This window comes from Natrix helvetica, assembly GCF_964273705.1.
Source record: "Natrix helvetica genome assembly, chromosome: 8".
NCBI classification, from domain to species: domain Eukaryota; kingdom Metazoa; phylum Chordata; class Lepidosauria; order Squamata; family Natricidae; genus Natrix; species Natrix helvetica.
In genome coordinates this window covers 18,856,179-18,880,664 of record NC_138559.1, presented here as the reverse complement: position 1 = coordinate 18,880,664, position 24,486 = coordinate 18,856,179, and the positions used below count along the sequence as shown (strand labels likewise).

The 24,486-nt window shown below is 39.8% G+C and overlaps 1 protein-coding gene across 4 annotated transcripts in view; it reads left to right on the top strand.

Moving 5' to 3' along the window:
* KIRREL3 (kirre like nephrin family adhesion molecule 3) overlaps window positions 1-24,486 on the top strand; it is a 694,474-nt gene that overhangs the window by 552,105 nt on the left and 117,883 nt on the right. For all 4 annotated transcript variants that reach the window (XM_081961293.1, XM_081961291.1, XM_081961292.1 and 1 more), the window contains exon 7: window positions 1,639-1,744. In XM_081961293.1, coding sequence (XP_081817419.1) covers window positions 1,639-1,744 — 106 coding nt within the window. The remainder of the gene's footprint in view (window positions 1-1,638; window positions 1,745-24,486) is intronic.

Below are 24,486 nucleotides of genomic sequence, written 5' to 3'. Positions count from 1 at the left end.
AACATGTACCAAGTAAAAGGCTAAGAGAAACTCCTTCATATTTTATAAGTATGTGAAGATTCATATCATTCTATACCTGTCACTATATTGAGTTTTAACAATTCACTCACTCAGTAATTGTGCAGGTGACATTTCTACAATTCCTTGAAAAATGGTGTGAAATCTATCACACACATAGAGAGAGAGAGAGAGAGATGGAGGGAGGAGACAGAGAGGAGAAAGAGGAAGGGGGGAGACAGAGAGAGAGGAGAGAGGGAGGGAGGGGAGGGAGAGACAGAGAGAGGAGAGGGGGGAGAGATAGGGAAGAGAGACAAAGAAGAGAGGGAGAGAGAGAAGAGGAAGGGAGGGAGGAGAGAGACAGAGGAGAGAGAGAGGGAGAGACAGAGGAGGGAGAAGAAGTGAGGAGAGAGACAGAGAGAGAGGAGATAGAGAGGAAGGGAGAAGGAGAGAGAGAGAGAGAGAGAGAGAGAGAGAGAGAGAGAGAGAGAGAGAGAGAGAACAATTTTTCCTGGATTTTTGCTAAATGTTTTCTTACTATTATATGGGTCCTGAAATAATTCTGGATCCCACTGGAAGAGAAAAGATGAATCTCTCTGAACAGCACATCTGTGATTTTGATGGAATTTTGTCATGGTTCTACAGAAATATTCTGGGTCTCCAAAAACTACCAGTTCTTGGGTTCCTATATCAGGACCATACACATAATTCAAACGAAATCAGACTACTATTAGGCTTTGTAAGGAATTTGATGATGCACGACATAAGAAAATAGACCGTGTCTGCAAACCACCAATTACTTTTGTGTTTTGCTTATCTTCTGAGAAAGAGAAGGAAGGAAACATTGGAGCTGAGAGGCTGGCAGGTCTACTGTCTAATCACAGGTTTACTTTTATTAGGAGTCTTCTTGGGCTTTGACAAAAGCCACTTACATCCTATGCCTTGAGATGCTTCGTTTGATCCAAACCCACAATTCTTTGTGCAAATGTCTTTGTTTTGTTTTATTTTTTCTTTAAAAAAAAAAAGTAGCACAGCTAAAGAAGCCAGGTTGGAAGATCACGAATACAAAATAATTCTTCGCTTGAAAGTATCAAGAGGACTATAGATGACCGCTCCTTGTTAAGCACCATGATAAAGGAGTCCCTGAATTTTTTTTTTTTTTTGCCTTAATAAAATAGTGAAATGGTTGCAAGAATCATGCCTCTCAGAAAGAAAATGGCCTCAGATATCCCTGATCTACGCCGATCTGCTTTTCTCTGTAAGGAAGATAAGTAAGGATGCCTTTGGCTCCCTTACTTATCTATTCTGCTCAACAAATTCCTTGGATCTCTCCAGATATGGAATTGAGGATGCATGGCAAATGACCTTCCCACAGTCACTTGGGGAAGAAATGGCCAAACAAGTAGTAATTGCTCTCAGATTTACCCTGCCTTTAAAGCTATCATTCCTTCAACAAAAGGTATTTCATTGTTGGGCCATTAGATTTTAGACACTGAAAGGTCAAATAGGTATCTTGGCTAGTTACTGCACATCCATACATCACAACAGTAGAGCAAACAGGAGCCTTTCTTCAGAAAGACACATTTCTGTACACAAAAGCATGAAAGCTAATATATTGGCCGTTCTTTTTTTTTTTTACAGATCCACCTCTCGTCAATCTGTCAGTAGAACCTCAGCCTGTCCTTGAAGACAATACAGTAAAGTTTCACTGCTCTGCCAAAGCTAATCCCGAAGTTACCCAATACAGGTAAGTTCATAAGCTTGTTAGTTTGTGTGGAAATAACCATCCGTTTATCCTTGCTTGCTTGAATGCTTGTTTCTATTTCTGTTCCCTTGAATGTGTAAAGTGATTAATAATTAAAGCCAACTCAATCACTGCAACTGATGTAACCATTAGCTGGGCTAAGAAGTCATAGTTTTCATTGGATGTTACTCTACTTGCTGGCAGCCATAGGAAACATAAGGAGTAGGTATGTTGAGTTGTTGGGAAGATAGTGTTTCCCAAAAAATTAACATTATTTTTTTCTTCTATATCCATTTGTTAGTAGACATTTTGGAGAAAATGAACCACAAGTATATATTCTAGGGGCTGAGATTCACTCTTAAACTTAAGCTAACGATGTGTTCCAGAGCCATAGTCAACCCTATATAAATCACAGAACAGAATTACACATTCTACTTCTAATTCAGTCCATATGACCAAAAAGCTATTCTGTTTATCTGTAATTGGAAAAATGAAATGTTGATTCTATGCATAGATAAACTCAGACCTTGGGTACAGATAACTGGATTTCAGTTCCCAGATTCTTACGATTGTTCATGCTAACTGCGATTCTTTTTTTGAAGGTCTCACAATTGGAGGGCACAGATTGATGGGACAAGAAACATTTAACAGATATACTTGTCAACAATACTTAATTTTCCTAATTGTTCATCTGAATTTCTTGCAGCTTTGGTACTTCCTGGTGGTCTCTCTTTTGAGCATTAACTATATTTGATTGGGTTGAGTTTGTTGAGTTTAGCCAAGGTCAGCTAGAGGCTGCTTCAAGATGGGAAATGTTTTTTCAAGTTTAGTGTAGGAGATGACCAGGCTGAGCTCAAGGGAGGGGTCAAATGCATCATCAGCCATGAACCCCTTCATTCCCACAAGAAATCTAAAGTCGAGCCCACCTTGAATCACTGTGATTCTACCACCACTTTGCTTGGGCCATTAGTAGCTCAGATTGTTGTAGAGAACTTAAGCTTGCAATAAACCATTATGCCCTTTTTTGAACTCCTTGGATCGCGTGATCTCTCTGGCATTTGACACTTAACAATTCTTCACTCTTAAGATAAACTTTCACTTGTAAACCCCATTACCCTATTCACTACATCCACCACCAGGTCTAAAGCTCCTGGTGCCATTTCTGTGAATCATCCATTGAAAGTTGGAGTGCTTAACTGCCTGGGAATGTCTCTGTTTTCATCCAGTTATTCTTTGAGCACTGCTTTATTAAATCATTTATAAGTGCAGACTGCAAAAGAGCAGGTGTGGTGTGTGTGTTTGTGTGTGTCTTGTTTTAGTCCAATTAACTGCTTGGAGTATGGAAGACATACTCCTCTCTAGCAGAACACGGCACACTTCTGCTGATTTCTCACTTCTGTCCCTAGGCTGAGCAGATAACGCTGGTGACAGGCCCACCAAATGTTGCACTGGAAATTCTTTGTGTTGATGATGTTGTTACTCAGTAATGAACTCCAGTTTTCTCAGCTTGGTAACAGTCTGTGCATTTTGTTGGAGCTGCTACCGTAACACACGTGGCAGCTTCTTCCTGATCGAACATACTGAGGCTGTTTAGAAAGCATTGACAGTGGACAAGCAAAACCATCTGCTCAGGAATGTAACTTTCAGAGCTCACACACCGAATGTGGACTCTGTTTCAGAGAGAATTGCTTGATTATAAGTTTCCTGCATCGCATTTGACTTCAACTTTGTTAATTTCATTTGATTACAGCTTTAAGCGTTGTTTCTAATACCTACACGGTGGCTTTTAAACTTTTCTCCCAGGCTGTTAGATGTCATTACCTCTGGGACATCCAGATCTATGACTCTTCAGAAGCCTACTGTTGTGGCCCGCCTGTGGCCAGCAGAGCTGGTGGTAGTCTCAGAGGTTGGGGAGGAATATATATGAACCTGGAGGACCCTTTTAAATTGTGGAGCACCCAATCAAGGTTTTATTCCTTGTTATCAGTTGCCTTAGCAATATTGTTGAAACTGGCTAGAAAATGGGAAAAAGAAAATAGAGAACATTTGATAGGAAATGCAGCATGGATGGGCTGTTGTATTTCACTAAAATTAGAAAGTAAAGATAGTTGTTGAGTCTTAGCTGCTGTCATGGAATTGCATAACAAGTAACCTGGGTTCAGGGGAATACTTCAATCAACGTCCTTTTTTATTTTGGGGGAAAAAAACGACTTGCCAAGAATTTGCCTTATTTCAAGAACATAATCATATATTTTTTTCATATAAGCTAGATGAATGCTATAGGTTGTGGAGAGAGAAGGGATTGAACAATGCTGAATGGATTTCTGCTGTAGCATAACAAGTTCATTAAATTTTGTGGGCATATGGATATGATAGATAAACTAAGCCAACGGAATCTGCCAACTGTTTCAATTAATTTAAATAGGACAGCTCTTGAATGTATGAAAATGACAGAGTACCAACAGAAACTATTCCTTTAACACTGTTATTGGAATGTAATGCGTTCGAAGATTGCCTAGGTAAAGCTCTTACCAAGAGTCAAGATTTCTGACATCTAAACAAAACAGCATCAAGTCTCCATCCTGTAGGTAGAATAATTGGAAATAAAAAAAATGTAGTAGTAAGCAGATGAAAAAAAATGTTTTAATAATTATGGATTGGAATATGTCTCTGCCAATGTCGACAATAAAATAGACTGGGTCTACATTGAGTTATTAATTGTTATGTTTGTTTGTTGTCCATATTCAGGAGCAGCGTAGGTTTTAATCCATGGAAACTGGTTTCATCCTATATCAGGGTGGCATAGAGAGCAAGCAAAGTTTCCCCAGATCTTGGACACATCAGCTGATGACTCATTCTTGTTAAACTTTCCCCATCTTTTCTTCCAGCATAGCTACACATCCTTGTGTCTTCCCCTGCCTTGTGCTGTGCAGAAAGGTTTCGTGCAGAGTCTGTGCTTGTGTTTACAATGAGGTTGAGGGGCTTAATTGGTGCTTATTCAAGTGCGTCATAGCATTAGCTCCAAAGGTCAGGACATATTAGAGAGACATATTAGTGAGGAATGCAGTTTGGTGTTGTGACTGTTACAAAAAAAACGGAAATGTTGGTGTAACGCATCCTCCAGCTGCTTGTTGCTAGAGGGACTAACTTTCCCAAAAGTCTGTGGGAGACTTCACAAATGTTATTCTTGAAATGCCCTGGGTCCTTTTTCAACTATCGTGGAAGAGGCTGAGGTCAAGAACTATCAAATTGAATGTGTGAGGATATGGGTGGTACTGAGTCAGGGTGATTGAAAATAGTTGCAGGCAGAGCAGTGGAAAAGAAATTACCCTCTGGCTTGGAGAATCTTTCTGTGCTGGGGGGGAGGATCACATCACTCTATTCTAAGAAGGGGAATAAATTGACTGTTTGGTGTTCTTTGATTCCCCAAATCAGTGAAGGTTTTCTGACGTGACTCCATGCAGATTTGCTGCTAGATCATTTTAGAAGCTGTTTTAGAAGGTTTCCTGTAGCATCTCCTGCTACTTGCAGCAATATCATTTAAGTAGCCATGTGGCCATAGAGCCCTGGACTTCAGCCCTAATCTTGAGGCTACTTGTGCTACTATGTCCTCATTTAGAATGACTGACAGCACTGTTTGCAAGTCCTATAAAATAGTGAAAGGAATTTTCACGTGCAAACTGACTGGTTACAAGAGTTAAAGAAGATCTGGGGGAGAAGGAAAGAACAAAAGAAGAAATAATTAAGATTTTTAAAAAACCATTGGTAACCCAGGCAGAGAAACATAGAATTAGAATACAGAGATTAAAATGTATAGACTAAACAAGAATAGTCATAGAATAGTAGTAAACTTAACACAGGTAATTCTCAAATTGCAACCATCCGTTTAATGATAGTTCAAAGTTATTGTGCTGCTGAAAAGTGACTTATGACTCACACTTATTACCATTGTGGCATCCCCACCATCAATATGATCAAAATTTGGGTTGTCCCAAAGGCGCTTTTTCAAAAGGCAACCAAACGCTCTTTGTTTTTCCTTGAAGATGTTTCTTCAGCTCCCGAAGAACTGAAGAAGCTTCTTGGATGAAAAGCGAAGCACCTTCAAGGATAAACAAAGAAAGTCCAGTTGCCTTTTGGAAAAGCACCTTTGGGACTCACCTCTCTTTGTTTTCCACACCAGCCCAGGTATTGCAGTCCAAAGAATCTAAAGTGTAGGACTGAGGAATGCCTATGCAGATTGCCAGTCGTACACTCGAGTTTCTAGCATGAATTTTTCTCACCTGGAAATTTGAGGAAGAGATACAGTATAAATAGAGTATAAAAGAGATAAAAGATAAAGCCACACAATTGATGGTTTCCCCACTTTTTCCCCACTGAGTTTTCTCTCGGTGTCTTCTATTGCAGCTAATGTTTCCAAGACACTGTAGAAAAATATTTGTGGATTTTATGCTTCCAGCATAAAACTCTATGAGTTTTGTCTAATTTCAGATAGGTCAAGAGACAAAGAACCCAGCAGTATTACAACAAGATATGGATAAGAGATATTATCTTCTGACAGTACCTTTAAGAACGCTGCCTGAGTTATTTCTAAGAGGCAGCATCTTTAACAACAACAACAACACCTGTTTAAAGTCAAGACCTTTTCTTTAGATCTGCAAATCTCACTTCTGTTTCTGTGGCATGTCCAGCCAGATTTGGGCCTCTCTTCTACAGAGGCTCAGTCAGTCTCAGCAAAACATTAATCTGTTGTAGCTGGGTCACCTCCAAATGAAATGCTTCTTGTACAGGTGTAGTTGCCTTCCTGAATAAAGAGCTTATTGTGGCAGTGTCTTCTCTGGAATATTTCAGGAAGGTCTAAAGAAGACTTGTCTGTCATAGAAGAAGGGAGCAAATCACAGATTTCTGTCAGAGCAAATCCTTAAGATCTACCAAACTAGATTCGGTCTTTTTCTGGTCAGCAAGCTTCACAAAACGTTCATTAGAAAAAGTGCAAATGGAAATGAGTGTGTATTTTGGGAAATTGCCAGAAAAACACATATACTAGTGGTGCTAGGGTTTTGCAGACTCCCAAAAATAAACATGTTCTTAATTCACAGTCCCATCTTACATTGGACTCACTGGTGAATACATTGAACTTTGAAAGGAGTAGCTAAGCCAATATTTGACAAAACATTGTTTCTTCTAAGTGTCCCTTAACATCTATATAGGAAATTATCAGATCAGAATGAAATGGGGGCATGCAACCTGCCCTACCAACTTTCCCTCTTGCAGTAATGAGAGGAGTGGTGATCTATTTCTTTAAATGTCATCCCCCATATGCTTAATTTTTCATCCCTACCGTGTATGTCAATACTATACCCAAATATCTGCACTTTAATTGTGTGGACCCAAATAGATCTGCATTGTCTATCTGTGAATCTGGACAGGTAAATTTGTGACCCAATGTAGTTTTCTAAGCATTTACAAATGAAATATTTGCTAGATAAGACAGGAATCCCACTTTCTTCTCAATTCAGATGAATTTAGTATCTCTTTCAACTGTTTTGGTAGTTGAACTATCAATGTACTCACTGTTGTTTTGGGCTCTTTGTGAGCTACTTCCTTTTACTTGCATCTCTTGGAATGATCTGTGGAATAGTTATTGTGTGATCCTATGGATACTCCAAGAATTGAACTGTATTGTGTGATCCTATGGATACTCCAAGAATTGAACTGTCCTATGGATACTCCAAGAATTGAACAATGGGATTGGCCTGCCAAACTCATTCTGTCAGAAGGAGCCTTCTTGCAGATCCCATCAGCCACGGAATTTCAGGTGATGGGATCCAGAAGAAAACCCTTCCTGTCTTGGCCCCAGCCCTTTGGAACATCTTGCCACTGGAAGTAAAATCTGCCTTCTCTCTTTTAGCCTTCAAAAAAGCCCTTAAAATCAAGCTATGCCAGCTAACAAGAAGAAAGTGATGGCTAGAGGCGATTGGTACACTAACAGAGAAAGTACCCCATCTCTGTCCTCCAAAGCTTTGCTTTTAGTTTATTTTAATTTTAATCTATTTTATATTGATAAATGTTAGTATATGTTGTTTTATCAGAATTGCCCGAAACCCCAGATGAAGGGCAAATAAACTTGATAATCAAGTTTAAATAAACAAAAAGTTGGAGGCTAAAAGATACGAGGAATGGTTACAGGGATTGGGTATGTATAGTTTAAAGAATAGAAGGACTTGGGCAGAGGTGGTTTTTTTTTCCAGTTCACCCCAGTTCAGGAGAACTGGTAGCGGCGGGAGGCTCCACCCTCCCACCCAGACGCTTCTGTGCATGCACAGAAGTGTCACACGAGCGAACCGGTAGTAAAATAAATTGATACCCACCACTGGACAAAGGGGTGATATGATAGCAGTGTTCCAATATTTGAGGGGCTCCTACAAAGATGATGAAATTAAACTATTTCCCAAAGCACCAAAAGGTAAGACAAGAAACAAATGTATAGAAACTAACCAAGGAGGAACTAGGGAGAAATCGGTGAGAGCAATCAACCAGTGGAATGGGTTGCCTTCAGAAGTTGTAGGTGCATCACTACTGGAGACTTTGAAAATAAGAGTGGACAACCATTTGTTTGAAATGGTATAGGGCAGTGTTTCTCAACCTTGGCAACTTGAAGATGTCCGGACTTCAACTCCCAGAATTCCCCAGCCAGCTGGCTGGGGAATTCTGGGAGTTGAAGTCTGGACATCTTCAAGTTGCCAAGGTTGAAAAACACTGGTATAGGGTCTCCTGCTTGAACACGGGATTGGAGTAGAAGATCTTGGAGGTCTCTTCCAACTCTATTATTCTATCTTCTATGTTCTAAGTCTAAGAAAAACTGTGTGCAAAGAGCCTGATATTTCCATAAGTGTTCCAGGGTTTTAAGAAGTTAAAGATAAATTGCACCTTAGCCAAACTTAAACATACTTTAGAAATTAAGTGCAGCTAAGTATAACCCCTGCCATTTTCCCTGTTAGAAATGAATGAAAACCTTCCTTTGGATGGCTTGCATTTTGCCATGGATCTATCTAGATGGAACTTTCTAATTCACTCCCAGATGAATCTGCGACATTTTGAGAGGGCATAAATCTCTGTAGCATTTCATTATTGCCGTCGCTAACCTGATACTGTACTCTCTCACATTCCTAGGAGTATATAGGCAATTCTTTTTTTAAAAAAAATGCAGGATATCTAGAAAAACATTTTGTCCCTCACTGGAGATAGGTTCTCAAGGTGCATCTCTGCTTAGAAAATTATTACTTAATTAGAATATTAAATAGCCAGCTATTTCTGCCAGGTGTAGATCTAATTCTCTCATAATTAAATTGCAAAATCACTACAATGAAATATAAACGATATTCCAAATAACAAATGTTCTTCATTTGAATAGCCAAAGATCATATTTTTGTATTCATGTAAGAAGTGGAAAAAAGGGGAGATTCTGAGGCCTGTAGACACTTGGGAAGAATAGGAAAATCATGGACAGAAAATATATTTGTATATCATAACCTGATCGCCTCCAAATATGCTGGGCATATAACACCTGAAATTCCTAGACAAAGAATGGGAATACCTTGAATTTAGGATTCTTACATTGAGCAGGGGCTGGACATGACTTAATGGTCCTTTCCAAACCTGTGATTCTATTATTTTTATTTCTGCTACTGATCATGATTTAAATTAAGACAAATCCCTCATAGATATATGCATTCAGGCATGAGCTGTGGTGGTTTAGTGGTTAGAATGCAGTATTGCAGGCTAACTCTGCCCACTTCCAGGAGTTTGATCCTGTCCAGCTGAAGGTTGACTCAATTTTCCATCCTTCTGAGATTGGTAAAATGAAGACTTAGAGTGTTGGGGAAAATATGCTGATTTTGTAAACTGCTTAGAGGGCGCTGCAAAGCTCTATGAAGTTGTATATACTAAGTGCTATTGCTATTTATTTACATGTTTTCCCACCCACGTGGTATGCCTTCTTTACAAGTTGCCAAAAAGAAAAAGAAAAAGGCTATGAGGGCAAATCAAAACTGAAGATCCTGATTTTTTGAAATTCATTTTAAATATTAAATCAGGAAAGCAGGAGGAACCAGGGAGGACAACATTGGGAACGTCCAACTGGTAATAAGGAGGTTGCATAAAAATCAGGAAAGCGCCACTTAACAAGTGAAAAAGCATCTAGAGAGGTTCTCCAACATAATCCAGCTAATCCATGTGTGGTGCTGAGAGAACAGGAGCTTAGTTTGCTAGCTAGCCAGGGAGTGCAGTAACCCGCAAAGCCTTCTGGCCATTAGTGGCTAGTTAATCTCCATGGTGGGATATCATCTGAGAAGAGGCGGCATCTGTATGCTGTTGATTCACGTCAGCCAAGGACAAATTCATTTTCTGCTACTAGCTTAGCATTTTCTTCCACTCCTTGGATTACAAACTACTTATTACAGCAGGCAGGCCCAAGGAGCTGAAACAGCTGCTGCTGTTAGATAAGAAGGCAATTTTGGCTGTCTGCAGCATCCTTGCCTGCTTCTGCACTGTTAGGTAGAGAAGGAGAAGTGTGTTTGGGGCAGAGAAGTTCCTAAGGATGATAACAGGGAATGCTGGAGGGAAGATGTTGTCACTTCCTGGGCTTAATCAAAGCTTGCATAAACGTGCACATCTCCCAGAGTTAGCCTGTGTCTACCATCATTTCTAAAAGATGAAAATCCATGCATTTGTTTTTCAGCCTGTAAGATAGTAGCAAACCAGCTGAACGTACAATTTTCAGGAAACTGGCATTTGGACACGGAGCTAAATCCAAGGGTATTTATAAACAACCAAAAATTCACATTTTTGCATTTGGTTTAAGATACCCTCACATCTGAATTTCAGCTAACTACGATTGGGAGGGAGGCAGATGTTTCCGTAGAATATAATTTGCTATCTCTCAAGTTGTTTCCATTTACACAGAGTATTTCCTAGGTTCAAGATCAATTGATCTGTTTGGGGCAAATGTGTAGCTTACTCTAAATGTTTAAATATCTAAATAGGAGCCGTGGTGGCATAGTGGTTAGAATGCAATATTGCAGGCTAACTCTGCACACAGCCTGGAGTTTGATTCTAAGGGGCTCAAGGATGACTTGGCTTTCCATCCTTTCAAGGTCAGTAAAATGAGGAGTCAGATTATTGAGGGCAATAGGCTAACATTTGTAAACTGCCCAGTGAGTACTGCAAGGCACTATGGGGCAATGTATGTATGTATGTATGTATGTATGTATGTATGTATGTATGCATGCATGCATGCATGCATGCATGCATGTTGAAGTCTAATGCTATTGCTATTACTCTGTTCACTATTATCTCTAATGAACCATATTGTCTTTGCTCAAGTAAATTAAACTGTTACTTGTGAGGTGAATAGCCCAACAGTCACTGCCCATATCTCAATGTATCTACTGGATATGCATTGCAATTCCTTTTATGATTTTTTTTAAATATTGAAAGTGAGCATCAGAAGTAATTTCTAAATAGAGCCTATATGATGTGTTGGACCAAAATGAAACGGGTTTCAGTTCCTGTACATTTTTTTGATTTCTCTACAACTCTTCCTTAAGGCAGGGATAGAGAACACATTCTTGTAGAAACTGCCGGACTAGGATTTTTAAGACACCCAGTGCCAAGGCTGACTCGTAATCTATTGCCACCTGCAATTCTTCTTGCAGCTTGACAACAGAAACAGAAGGGAGGGGTGGAGTCCTTGGAGGGAGTTGTGAGGGGCTGAGGGAGCCAAGCCCGAGAAAGTTCCTACACTTCACGATCATGTTATGAGAATTTTTCGAATGGTGCAGACTGTTTCCCCAAAAACACAAAAAAAAATAAGTTGGATTGGTTGACAATGGACAGTGGTTGGCCTAAACAGGAAAAGGGAATTTACCTATGCTGCTTTCTGTGGGAACCTTCTGTGCTTATATAGATCAATAAAGTTATACTCTTGGTAAAATTATGTCCCAGGAGTTTCTTTTTCTGCTTATGCCCATGGGACGATTGACACTGAGCCAGTACCAGTGCTCTGAATATTGGAAGTTATAGCCAAACTTCTAAAAGAATATAGCCTTTAAACCTTAAATAAAAACTTCTGTCAATATAAAGCTGCTTTGAATTTCACATTTTCCTCTCCATAGATGTGATTTATAAGTATAATATATAGTTAGCCTTGTTCCATTATCAAACACACGCCCCAATTAGAGACAGGTCATTTAATTTTCTTTTATACTGTTTGCAAGCTTGAGATTCTTTCTGCTGGGTACCACTCTCTGCTATGTACAATACCTAATTATTACGCTATATATATATAAAGGAATAGCTCTTTGTTTTAGCAGAGGAGTAAACCAATCTTATCAGTGGTGACTCAAGCTGTTGAGCAGCATCAAGCCATAACTTGTTTGGGCTCCTTCTAGGTTCTGTCAACACTTCAACTTATGACAAAGCTAGAGAACCTATTTTGGAGTCTGGTGACCAAGCAGTTCTGGACTTTGATGAGCAGTCAGGGACCAATGGTCAGCAGGGACAGAGATATTGGCAAAAGGGAATGGGAAAGCAGAGAAATCAGAGTAAATCATCCTATTCCCCAGTTTTATTTATTTATTTATTTTATCTTCCTTTAGCTCATTCAGGTTTCTTCTACTGAAATGATATCCATGCATCATAGTAATAATTCTGGGGCTGGCTCTTGTGGAAATTGTTTAATGATGCTCATCTAAGAATTGCAAGTAACTTTGCATAAAATGATGATAGAATAAACACCAGGCTACAGAGTAACCAAAAAGAAGACTGGGAAAACTTAAGGACAATTTTCTCAAATTGGGCAAACTGGACAGAATTCCTAAAAGTGGACTTGAGTGACCAGCTTCTTGGTGACTTTGGTATACTTTAACATACTCATTGGGTGTTGTGAGTCAAGTAAAGCCTTGGCAAACACGGTACTAAAACCTACTAACCTTGAGGGTTATCTAGCTTGGCACATTGTGTGAATCAGCTAGTTTAAAATGTTTTATAGTTGAATGTGTTGTTTGTACCTGGACCATTCATCAACCCAGTTACCAGGTCAGGCAAAGCTCTGTGAGCACAAACACTGGTTTTTTTTGTTTTTTTCTCTGGGGTTACCTTCCAGAATGGGATGGGAGAAAAAGGTTTGTAGTTTTCAAACGTAGCCATAGCTTCTCCTAGTGAGTGGTGCAAAAAAAAAAATTGAAAAGAACAAAGAGTAATTAGCTGCTGCTATCATTCCATCACCTGTGAGTTTGGGCAAAATTAATGTGAAGCAACAGAAGTCAGAGCTACATGAAATGACTTTCAATTAGACTCTCCTCGTTCTTCCCCCCAGTTTTATTTGTCAATCATGTAGAACCTTTTTTGATGTCAGCAATGTATCCGGGGGTGTTTCCCTCCCCTTGTGTTATTTATTACTCGCAACCAGGAAGAGAGCCTTTAAAGTGAAAAATTATACAGATGTAATAACAGAAAAAGATATATAATTCACCACACTGGGTTGGCTGTGCTGAGAGTCTGGTATACACATGTGATCAGTAAATAAATAAATAAATACATACATACATACATACATACATACATACATACATACATACATACATACATGTTTTTAAAGATGAAAAGTCCTTCAGCTTTTACTTCTTCATCCTCTGTTTCCACCAGGGTTCCATTGTTCCTGGATGTTAGTGTTTGCGTGTGTGTGTGTATAATGTTAATGAGTTGTCAGAAGAAACAGTAATAAATGTCTCCAATCTCATGCTGATATACCACTTCCCAGCCCAGAAATTTGTTCGTTTGTTTTTAAAAATAACCAACAGCAGAAGCACAAATATGTTGGAGCAAAAAAAAAAAAATGTCAATCAGAAAAAAAAATTTTGGACTACTGGTAGAGCGAATGTTTGACCCTGTTAAACAAAGGGTAATGGAGGAATAAAGTGACCTTTTAAACAGATCCACAGTCAGGAATTGTGTAGAAAAGAATAAAATGTTCCAATTCTTGTTATAATGAGTAAGAGCATTGGCAATGTATGAAGTTTCTTAAGGACAGAAGAAAGTAAGGCATTGAGTAAGAAGCAAACCAGGTAGCTCTTATTTAAAGACTTAAACCAAATGGGAATTGCAGCATCCCTTAATCATCTATGACAGTTCAATTAGCCAGTAGAGCACTGGTAATAGGGAAGAGGTTGGTGCACAGGAAATCCCAAAAGGGGGTAAAATTTGATGCCAGTTCAACCTAATCTTCTTCCCCCTCCCCTAGGCTCTTGCACAACTAACTGTTTCCTGAGTTTTCTCTTTCCTCTCCTTCTGTTCCTTGAACTTGTCTAAGCCAGGAAGGCACCTGATGAACATCAAGCTTTCTTTGAGAAATTAGGAATGGCAAGGAACGTCTCTTGAGAATGACAAGCAATAAGCATCAAAGGGAGAAGATGGTCTCAAATGCTGCTATTGCAAGTCTGTTTCAAAGCTGCAATGATGACTATCTTGGTTATCTCTGATTGGGAGAAGATGGAGAATTACTAGGTTTACTAGAGCTGTGTGATGGCACAGTGGTTAGAATGTGGTATTGCAGGCTAATTCTACTGATTGCCAGCAGTTCGATTCTCGCCGGCTCAAGGTTGATTCAGCCTTCCATCCTTCTAAGGTGGGTAAAATGAGAACCCAGATTGTTGGGGGCAATTGGCTGATTCTATAAACTGCTTAGAGAGGGCTGTGAAGCACTGTGAAGCGGTATGTGTCTAAGTGCTATTGCTATGTATACCTTAGGCTGAATTGTCATCTGCTTAGATATGCTTTCATCTGCATCACAACTGGATGAATTGCCACAACATCCTAAGCTCTAAACTGTTGTCTGGGTTCACCCATCATGCAAAATCACCAAGTCTCTGTGAGACATGTTGAACATAAGAATGAACTCTGTTTTAAGAATTAATCAGGCAAGAGAATAGAGGATCTTGTATGTTACTAATTATATTCCAACCAGCCTCCCTTAACTTGCAGACAACTCCCAGAATTGGCTTTTGGTCACAGTGCCTGAGATTTTGGGGAGCTGTCAACCAGCCCATATGGACGACACCAGGTGTACAAGGCTATTTTGGAGCATATTTAGTGATGCACACATTGGCTTCCTCTACTTTGCAGCTGAAAAATAGGACATGCTATTCTCATTCCATGTATCATTTCATGAGCTTCATCTCATATGTTATGGCACATGGTCAACAGCTTTGCCATGCCTTCTGTCTCAGGGTGAACCACACTAATCATGTGCTGCTGATTTAAAAGTCAGTAGACAATTGATAGAAGCATACTAGAGAAACCTAATAGAAATACATAGGCAAAGTCCACACAGGTTTAAGAACAGGATGAATCTGATGGTCAGCTCCTCATATGCATTTTTTTTTACAATCATACACCCTCATTGGTTGTATCTTTCCAAGTCTGGGTAAACTACCCAAAATTGATAAAAGTCATTTTTCATTGAGTAATGATACCACAAAACCATTACTTAACCCAACAGGGGTATTTGAATTGACTTAAAGATTTGCTATGTGTACTAAAATATATTTGAAAATTTCCCAAAGTGTTCCAATTCAGATGAAACATCCAGATCTACACGTACCAACCAGATACTGTAGTGCTGGACAAGAACCAGAAGACAGCAGTGTGATAGATGTAGAAAGACTAAGTGACAGCAACACCAGGAAGAAGGAGTATGAGAAGCTAGAGGAATATCTAGGGAAGAAGGAGGAACTAGAGAGTAAATGGAACATGAAGTGGTCCCAGTAATAATAGGAGCACTTGGACTGTTACTCCTAAGTTTGGAAGTATGGCTCCAACAGATTCCAGGAGAAACATCAAGAGCTCTCTGTCCAAAAGAGTACAGTGGACCAACTAAGGTACTACACAGAACCTTCAAATGAAGAAGACACAAGAGCCGTGGCAGCACAGTGGTTCGAATGCAGTATTGCAGGCTAATTCTGCTGACTGCCAGCAGTTCGATCCTGACTCAGGTTGACTCAGCTTTCCATCCTTTCAAGGTCAGTAAAATGAGGACCCGGATTGTCAGGGACAGTATTCTGACTCTGTAAACCACTTAGAGGGGATGGTAAAGCACTGTGAACCTGTATATAAGACTAAGTGGTACCGCTATATCACCCGCAGGGGTGAGTGGCATGAGTTAAGAGTTCTGCTACATTAAGCTCTTTTTAAATAACAAAACCAGCCACATCAATGTTTGAAAAAGAGAACCCGTCAAAGATGTAGAATGAATCAATGCCTTAGAAAAAGCAGAATTGAGACCATAGTCCCAAATCAGTGAGAGCTTCACACATGCATGCTCACTCTCACCCACACTAACACATACACAGAGAGAAAGAGAGGTCTGACTTCAAAAGGTAGTGTAACCATTAATTGCTAACAGCTCTGGAGTGTGCATAGCCCAAATGCAAACTCCCAGCTTGAGACATTAAAATCTAATCACTGCAACAGCTGGCTTTACTTTGCAGCACACCCGCCCCAAATGGAGAAAAGAAAATCCCGTAGTTCAGCTGAAGAGGAAGTAACAAAAGGGAGACGGAGCTCTGATTTTGGCTACCAAGCCAGCTCAGCAGACTGTAGCTAAAAATAAGATTGCTGGATATGAGAATGGGTGGAACATGGCTTACTTTACAGATGAACAGAGTTGGAAGCGACCTTGTAGGTCATCTAGTCCAACCCCCTGTCCAAGCAGGAGACCTTACACCATTTCTGACAGATAGCAGTCCAGTCTCTTCTTGAAAGTCTCCAGGGATGAAGCTCCCACAATTTCCGAAGGGAACTTCTGTTCCCTTGGTTGATTGTTCTCACGGTCAGAAAATTTCTCCTTATTTCTAGGTTGAATCTCTCCTTGATCAGTGTCCATCCATTATTCCTTGTCTGGCCTTCAGGTGCTTTGGAAAATAGCTTGATCCCCTCCTCTCTGTGGCAACCCCTCAAATATTGGAAGACTGCTATCATGTCTCCCCTGGTCCTTCTCTTCACTAGACTAGCCATGCCCAGTTCCTGCAACCGTTCATCGTATGTTTTAATCTCGTCCCTAAATCATCTTGGTTGCTCTCCTCTGCATTCTTTCTAGAGTCTCAACATCTTTTTCATAGTGCAATGACCAAAACTGGATGCAGTACTTCATTTCACTGCTGAATAGGCTGCTAGCCTATCTGATGTAGTGTGCAAATTCTGAGCATTATTTAAGAGAGGTTGTATGTGTGAAATAAATCAGATTTGTGAGCCTGCCCCAAAGATATGCAATGAATCGATTCAAGCCATAGAACTTTATGAATTCAAAATTATTATTATTTTTTTAAAAAATGGCCTTTCTCAATGGATAACACAGCCAGCACTAGATCTAGATTCTCACTGTTGGAATGGGACAACTTACTGCAGCCAACTCACCACAGGCAACTCATTATGGACCAACTCATTATGGACCAACTCATTATGGACCAACTCATTATGGACCAACTCGGTGCAAGATAATTCAACAGTTCAATTTAATTATTTAAAATAAATTTTAAAACATTGTACTTTTTGCCATTCACATTTCATTTTGTGCCTCCCTTGGAATCCTTTCTTTAATGATTCTATTCCACTATTTCTTTGATGTTAGTAATTCTTGCCCTATGGTGAGTTGTCCCATTGGCAACTTATCCTACGGCAAGTTGACCATGGCCAGTTGGCTGTATCAAGTTGTTGCAGACTTTCCCACTGCTTTCCTCTCCTTTATTCATTATTCTTTTTCATATCCTAATATAGCTTCAGGTCTTAAAGTTCAGTTAAGTAGTGCATGTGGCTAACCTTGGCTGATCTTGAAGAGCTAAGCATATTGGTACTATGGTGGAAGATCCATAGTAACCCAGAGTGTGAAATTGAAAAAGACATCCGGGAAGGGAAGGGGGAAAGAAGGAAGGAAGGAAGGAAGGAAGGAAGGAAGGAAGGAAGGAAGGAAGGAAGGAAGGAAGGAAGCTTTCATAATCATCCAAAAAACATGGATATATCCATGAAGTCATCAGGAATTATGCTCAGCTCCAGGGAAATTTGAACCTTTTGTACCACTCCTAAGATAAACCACAAAACTGGAAACTAGCTTTGTTGGTTAAAACTTGGTCCAAATAAGAGTCATTGATCTGGTTCCTGTTAATTGTAATGAACCAAAAAAGAGGGACAAAGTTTTGCCAGGAGACAAATTGGTTGCTGTCCAAAAAATATATATGATCACAGTCCCAAACTTTCATCAGCCTGTTTGAATATGAAGGAAAATTGCATGCAAAATAGTAAACCTTGAGGAAAGTTACCTGCATTGTGAACATATCTTAGAAAACTATACTTCAGATGTATGCATGAGTATTTGATAGAGCAAAGCATATGGGAAAAAGTGAAGATTGGTTTTAGAAAATTAATTGAATAATAGTTGAATTTATGTAAAGAGATAGACTGAGCTATGTATGTCTCTTCCGCTTGCTCAAATCCATCGCACTACACATATTGTTCCTCCTTTTAATCTCCACATGTGTCAGACTTCATGCCAGACGTAGTAATAAATCTCATCTGTCCAGTCTCTTATCCCCACATTCAGGCACTTACTTATGGCAGAAGCTCACAGGCACAACATGGCTAGATTAATTGCCTTACTGCAGATAAGAATGAAGTCATATATCATATATGAACAAAAGATCTGCCTTCAGAAGTACAGAAATTGCCATGTAGATATGTGCTTCAGAGTTTCAGTCTAAGACTTTGCTTCTTGTCTTTTTCAGTTGGTGGAAATTTAGCCATCCATGCCCAAAATTGGGAGGCACCTGCTCAATGATTTACGTAATGGTTCTGAGGATTATTTCTTTCTTACTTGTGGGATTCAGTCCTTAGAATCTATTCCACCAAAATTGGAACAGAGTCTGCAGAATCTCCTTGTGGAGATATGCTTACCTGCATACAATGAATAGCACCATAATGTACCTGTGTGTTTGCACTGTGGGTAATACTGCTGTCCATCCAGAATCATCATGAAGATCTGAAATTAAGACCTTGTTAAAGTTTAGAATAGAATAGAATAGAATAGAATAGAATAGAATAGAATAGAATAGAATAGAATAGAATAGAATAGAATAGAATAGAATAGAATAGAATAGAATAGAATAGAATAGAATAGAATAGAATAGAATAGAATAGAATAACAGAGTTGGAAGGCACCTTGGAGGTCTTCTAGTCCAACCCCCTACTCAGGCAGGAAAACCTACACCACTTCAGACAAAATTGTTATCCAATCTCTTCTTAAAAACTTCCAGTGTTGGAGCATTCACAACTTCTGAGGCAAGTTGTTCCACTTATTAATTGTTCTAATTGTCAGGAAATTTCTCCTCAGTTCTAAGTTGCTTCTCTCCTTGATTAGTTCCCACCCATTGCTTCTTGTTCTACCCTCAGGTGCTTTGGAGAATAGTTTGAACAAATAGTTCTTTGTGGCAACCCCTGAGATATTGGAACACTGCTATCATGTCTCCCCTAGTCCTTATTTCTCTTAAGCTAAACATACCCAGTTCCTGAAACCGTTCTTCATATGTTTTAGTCTCCAGTCCCCTAATCACCTTTGTTGCTCTTCTCTGCACTCTTTCTAGAGTCTCCACATCTTTTTTACATTGTGGCAACCAAACCTGAAGGTTGACTTGGAGATCTTGATGAGCTTTTCAAAGGCTCTGGAACAAGGAGTGTGCAACTAGAAATGTTAGGATCACATGAGGCTTAACCAACGTCTTGGACATGCCTCCTAAGATCTTCTGGATCATTTTGCTGAGCTCTAAATTTTTAATAGTAATTTTATTGCAAATTATAATTACAGGGATGAAAAGCAAAAATTTTAAAATAGAAAAAAAAAGAAAATATGAAAAAAATAAGTGTATTAGAACTAGAATGAGAGTACATAAATGAGAGTAGAACCATCCAGTCTAAAAAAAACTATTTTTTGATATTTTGGTTTCTCTTTCTGCCTCTCTCTGGCGCACACACAAATACTCGCAACTTATTTTCTCCACTCTTTTTCCTCGCCCAGCAGGCTGTGTCAGTTACAAACTGTGAAGGTTACCAACTGCTCTTTCCAGAGGTCATTTGAACTTCAGCTCAAAGCCACCTGTGGGTTAAGGGTCGGGGATTTCATTCCGTACTCTATAAAGGTGACGGACTACCACATTTGATTGCTCGCCTATTGTCAGCCTTCTGAGGTAGACTAAACAGACCAGATAAGCTAATTCTACTCAATTGTAAGGCTACATTATAATTGCATTACATTACATTACAGAATTTTGTAGGCCCGAAAGTACAAAGCTCCTTCTATCTCCTTTTACAGTCTGATAAAATAGAGATATCCCTGTCTGAGTTTTTCCCCCTTTTCTGCCTGTAATGCAGCTCTGGGCTACATCTTCTCTTATCTGATAGTTCTCAATGCATCATCTCTTCCTCCATCTCCCAAGTCTTCTTGCTTCAGCAACCATTAAAACCCAGTGATGTACAAACATGTGCAGATCATCTGTGAAACAGAGATGCAGCTTCCCTTGGTGTAACATCAATGCAGTTGAAAACTGTTAGAAGGTGATTAGGGATATGTCGCATTAACATGATGGCTTTGAATGCCTTTAGAGGCTCTAAACGGAAACTTGTAGTGAGCATCTTTTAAGAACATAGAAAGAGCTGAGACGATGCCACACTGCTGCTTTTCCTCAGGGAAGAGGACACCCAGGGGGAATGGCTATTTTCTTCCTGAATCTTCAGGTCCCATCCCTTGCAGGTATCCCATAACAGCTACAAAAGGCCAGCTCCACCTCAATACACAGAATTACTATCTCTCAATTGCAGGTGGGGATTAAGGATCCTATTGTGAATTTCTGTTACTGCCCACCTGAGAGGGGGGGAGACCCTAAAGCCTAATTTAGCTGTCTTTAATCCAAATGATTCCATCCCAACCTCGCTACCTCTGTCATGCCTTCCTGAGGAATGACAGAGTTGATTTCATAGAGAAACCTTAACATAACATGTCACATAAGACAATTATTTTTTTTGAAAATGAACTTTCACAGGGTTACTGTGTTATCAATCCACTCTATCTATAATCAGTCATAGTTTGCACACATATGCAAACACCCCTTCCATCCCATATCATTTCTATGATCCCTCACAAGGTACGTTCAGATCTAAGGAAAATAGGGTTTCTTGTGACTAAACTGAAAAAGTCAAAGACAAACACAACCTTATGGTCAACGAGATGAGAAGCATATGAATTTAATCATCATCATCCTTGTGTTTTTCTTGAATGTGAAGACTCCACTTTTGGGGGAGTTTAATTTAATAATATAAATAAGTAAGTAAAATGATGCTTCTCTGCTTCTGACCATGTGAACAATAGCTTTTATACGTGTTGTGTTATGTCCTATGCCAGTTGTTTTCTCAACCTCGGCAACTTTAAGACATGTAAAACTTCAACTCCCAGAATTCTTGGCAACTTTCTGGCTGGGGAATTCTGGGAGTTGAAGTCCACATGTCTTAAAGTTGCCAAGGTTGTCCTAAAACAGGGGTGTCAAACTCACAGCCCACAGTCCGGATGTGACACGTGCTAGCCCCACCCCTGCCTGGTTTAGCAAAGAGGGGGAAAGTCCCGATATGTCACTTGATGCTGCTGTAATGACGCGAGTTTGACACCACTGTCCTAAGGTATTGTATTTTCTCTCACTAGCCTGCTCCAAGATTTTCAACTCTTCATGGCAGGCCATTTTTGGAATTACCCTTATAGTTTTATTTTCTTCTTTGAAGCAGATTATACTGAAATGCACAGCCTTATTTCAATAACAATAGAGCCATTCCTGGGTATGTTTAAAAAATGTTCCTGGTGTTGTTTTTAGATTCACCTTATTGTTGTGAGGCATTACGGTGCATGAAGATAAATACAATGATCCATTTTGTTTCTTAACTTTCTAAATTTTTTTCCGTTTTTAAGATGGATTCTCCTCATTGACATAGCAACTCGGTGTTCTTGTACAAAAAAAATGCAACTGAGGAAACCATTAAATACGGAATACACATGGAACCCACTGATAAAGGGAAGGTATTTAAAAAGCAGTGCCCAACATGCGTCTCCTGTTTTTTAACACAGCACTAACATCAGAGGGGGTATTCCGCAGGTTCTGACCAGTTCTGGAGAACCAGTAGCAGAAAGTTTGAGTCGTTCGGAGAACTGGTAAATACCACCTCTGACTGCCCCTGCCCCCATCTATTCTCTGCCTCCCGAGTCCCAGCTGATTGGGAGGAAATGGATACCCTTCCCCAGGAGTGAGAAGGGAAGGGAGATTTTACAGTATCCTTCCCCTGCCATGTCCACCAAGCCATGCCATGCCCACCTAGCCATGCCCACAGAACCGGTAGTAAAAAAAATTGAATCTGACCACTGACGAACATCATGTATTTGGTCAGACCCAACTTGCCTATTTCTAAGCCTCCCTTTAAGAAAGGTTCAGACAAACTAAAATGTCTTCATAGAAGGATGTTGAAGATGAGTAAATCAAGTCATACGAAGGAAAATGGGTGTATGTTTAGCTCTAGGAGAAAAGATACATGGTAGAAAAATAAGCAGGATTTAACCCCAGACAATTAAGCAGAAACAATACTCTAATCAAGAAACTGCCAAGGAGAAAACAGCACCCCCCCCCCAACAACAACACTAGCAGAGCAAGCTAAGGGGATATAAACATCGAGCAAACTCCATACTTGCTAGCTCTGGTGATGTTACCTAGTTGGGTAATGAAATGTCTGCAAGCTCAGAGAGCACCAAGGACTCCATAGTTCAACTGTGAGCTACTGTACTCTCTTCTATTGGATATTGTAAAACTCTTGAGATACCTGATGAGATGTTGCTCAGAAGAATCCCTAATTTGTTCTGTCTCTGCCGAGAGTGCAGGACTAAACAATGGCCTGAAAAAGAAGGAAGCAGATTACAGTTGAATGCTCAGAAAACCTTCCTAACAATAGGAGCGATACAACAATGGAGCCAATTACCTAGAATGGTGATGGGCTCTCTCGTTCACTACATACATTCAAGCTGAGGCTGCGTAGCCATCTGTCAGATGTGATATAATTGGGTTCCTGCATTGAACGGGAAATTGAACTCAATGGACTAAATAGCCTTTCCCAGTTCTGGGTTTTTCTGTCTCTCAGAGGAAGAGTGTGACTTAGAGAAAGTCAAATCTCATTAGGAAAATCATATGCCTGCATTGCTTTCTTTCATTTCTGCTTCAGAAGAGTTAGTTCCAAGACGCTTCCCTGTGTTTTAATTCACTTGTTCTTCTACAAAATGGAGAAGATTGGACTGTAGTCATGTCAGACAGCTTTAAATATGCTAAGCTTTTGTTTGTTACTGCAATATAAATCCCCTTAGAGCTTCAAGAAATGAAATGAAACATTGATTTGGAATGAAGTAGATCCTTCCTCCCTCCCTCCCTCCCTCCCTCCCTTCCTTCCATCTACCTTCTTTTCTTCCTACCTATCTACATACCTACTTACTTTTCTCTTTCCTCTCTCCCTCCTTTCCTTCCTTCCTACCTACCTACCTACCTACCTTCCTATTTATCTACCTATCTACCTACTTTTCTTTCCTTCCTTCCATTTCTCCTTCCTTTCTTCCTTTCTTACATCCACCTTCCTTCCTACCTATCTATCTACCTATCTTCCTACCTACCTACTTTTCTCCTTCCTCTCTCCCTCCTTCCTTCCTTTCTTCCTACCTTCCTACTTATCTATCTATCTACTTTTCTCTTTCCTTCCTTCCATTTCTCCTTCCTTCCTTCCTTTCTTACATCCACCTTCCTTCCTACCTATCTATCTACCTATCTTCCTAACTACCTACTTTTCTCCTCCCCCTTTCTTTCCTTCCATTTCTCCTTCCTCCCTCCCTCCCTCCCTCCCTCCATCCCCTGAAAAGAGTTCTAGCAATGCATTATGGAGAGAAGAGAAAGGGGGAAAGGCTGCTAAAATTAAATACAGATGGATAGAAGGGTTTTTGAGAACTGCAAGTAGACCAAGAAGGAAGAGAATATCTTCAACCTTTGGCACCTATCCTAAAACACTAGAAGTTTCAATCCTCTTGTGGGTCCATAGTAGAAAAGTGGGCAATATTGTGATGAAAAATTGAAGGAGATCAGCACTGGAGAGGGCAGGGGGCATTTCTATTCTCTGAACCTTTTCTTGATATTCTCTTTGCTACTACCGTATTTAATTTTGTTAATGTGATCTGAATCCCACTGCAAAAGTGATCTGATAAATCTGTGGACACTTTGAGTGCGGAGGGGGGATCTAGAGGTGAAAAATTAATCTATCGGTTTTTCGGTCATCCTTGGGGCTACCAGCCATCTGAGCTGAATGCAGGTGCCTGCCTCACTACGGATTCCACATCAGCTCTGACCACATGTCCATATGACCACAGCCTCTCTTCTCACATTTCATCTGGGATTGGAGCAACTTTGAAGGCCAAGCTCCCACTTACTTATTTGCTTACTTACTTATGAATATCCTAGTACTTAATGCACCTGTATTTCTTAGTATGAGAGTCTGATTCATTTCAGAGCCCTGCAAACTCTAGATCATCCACCTCTCTTTAACCATGTCAACCGCCTCTGGCACTTCTGACTCTTAATTTGTTT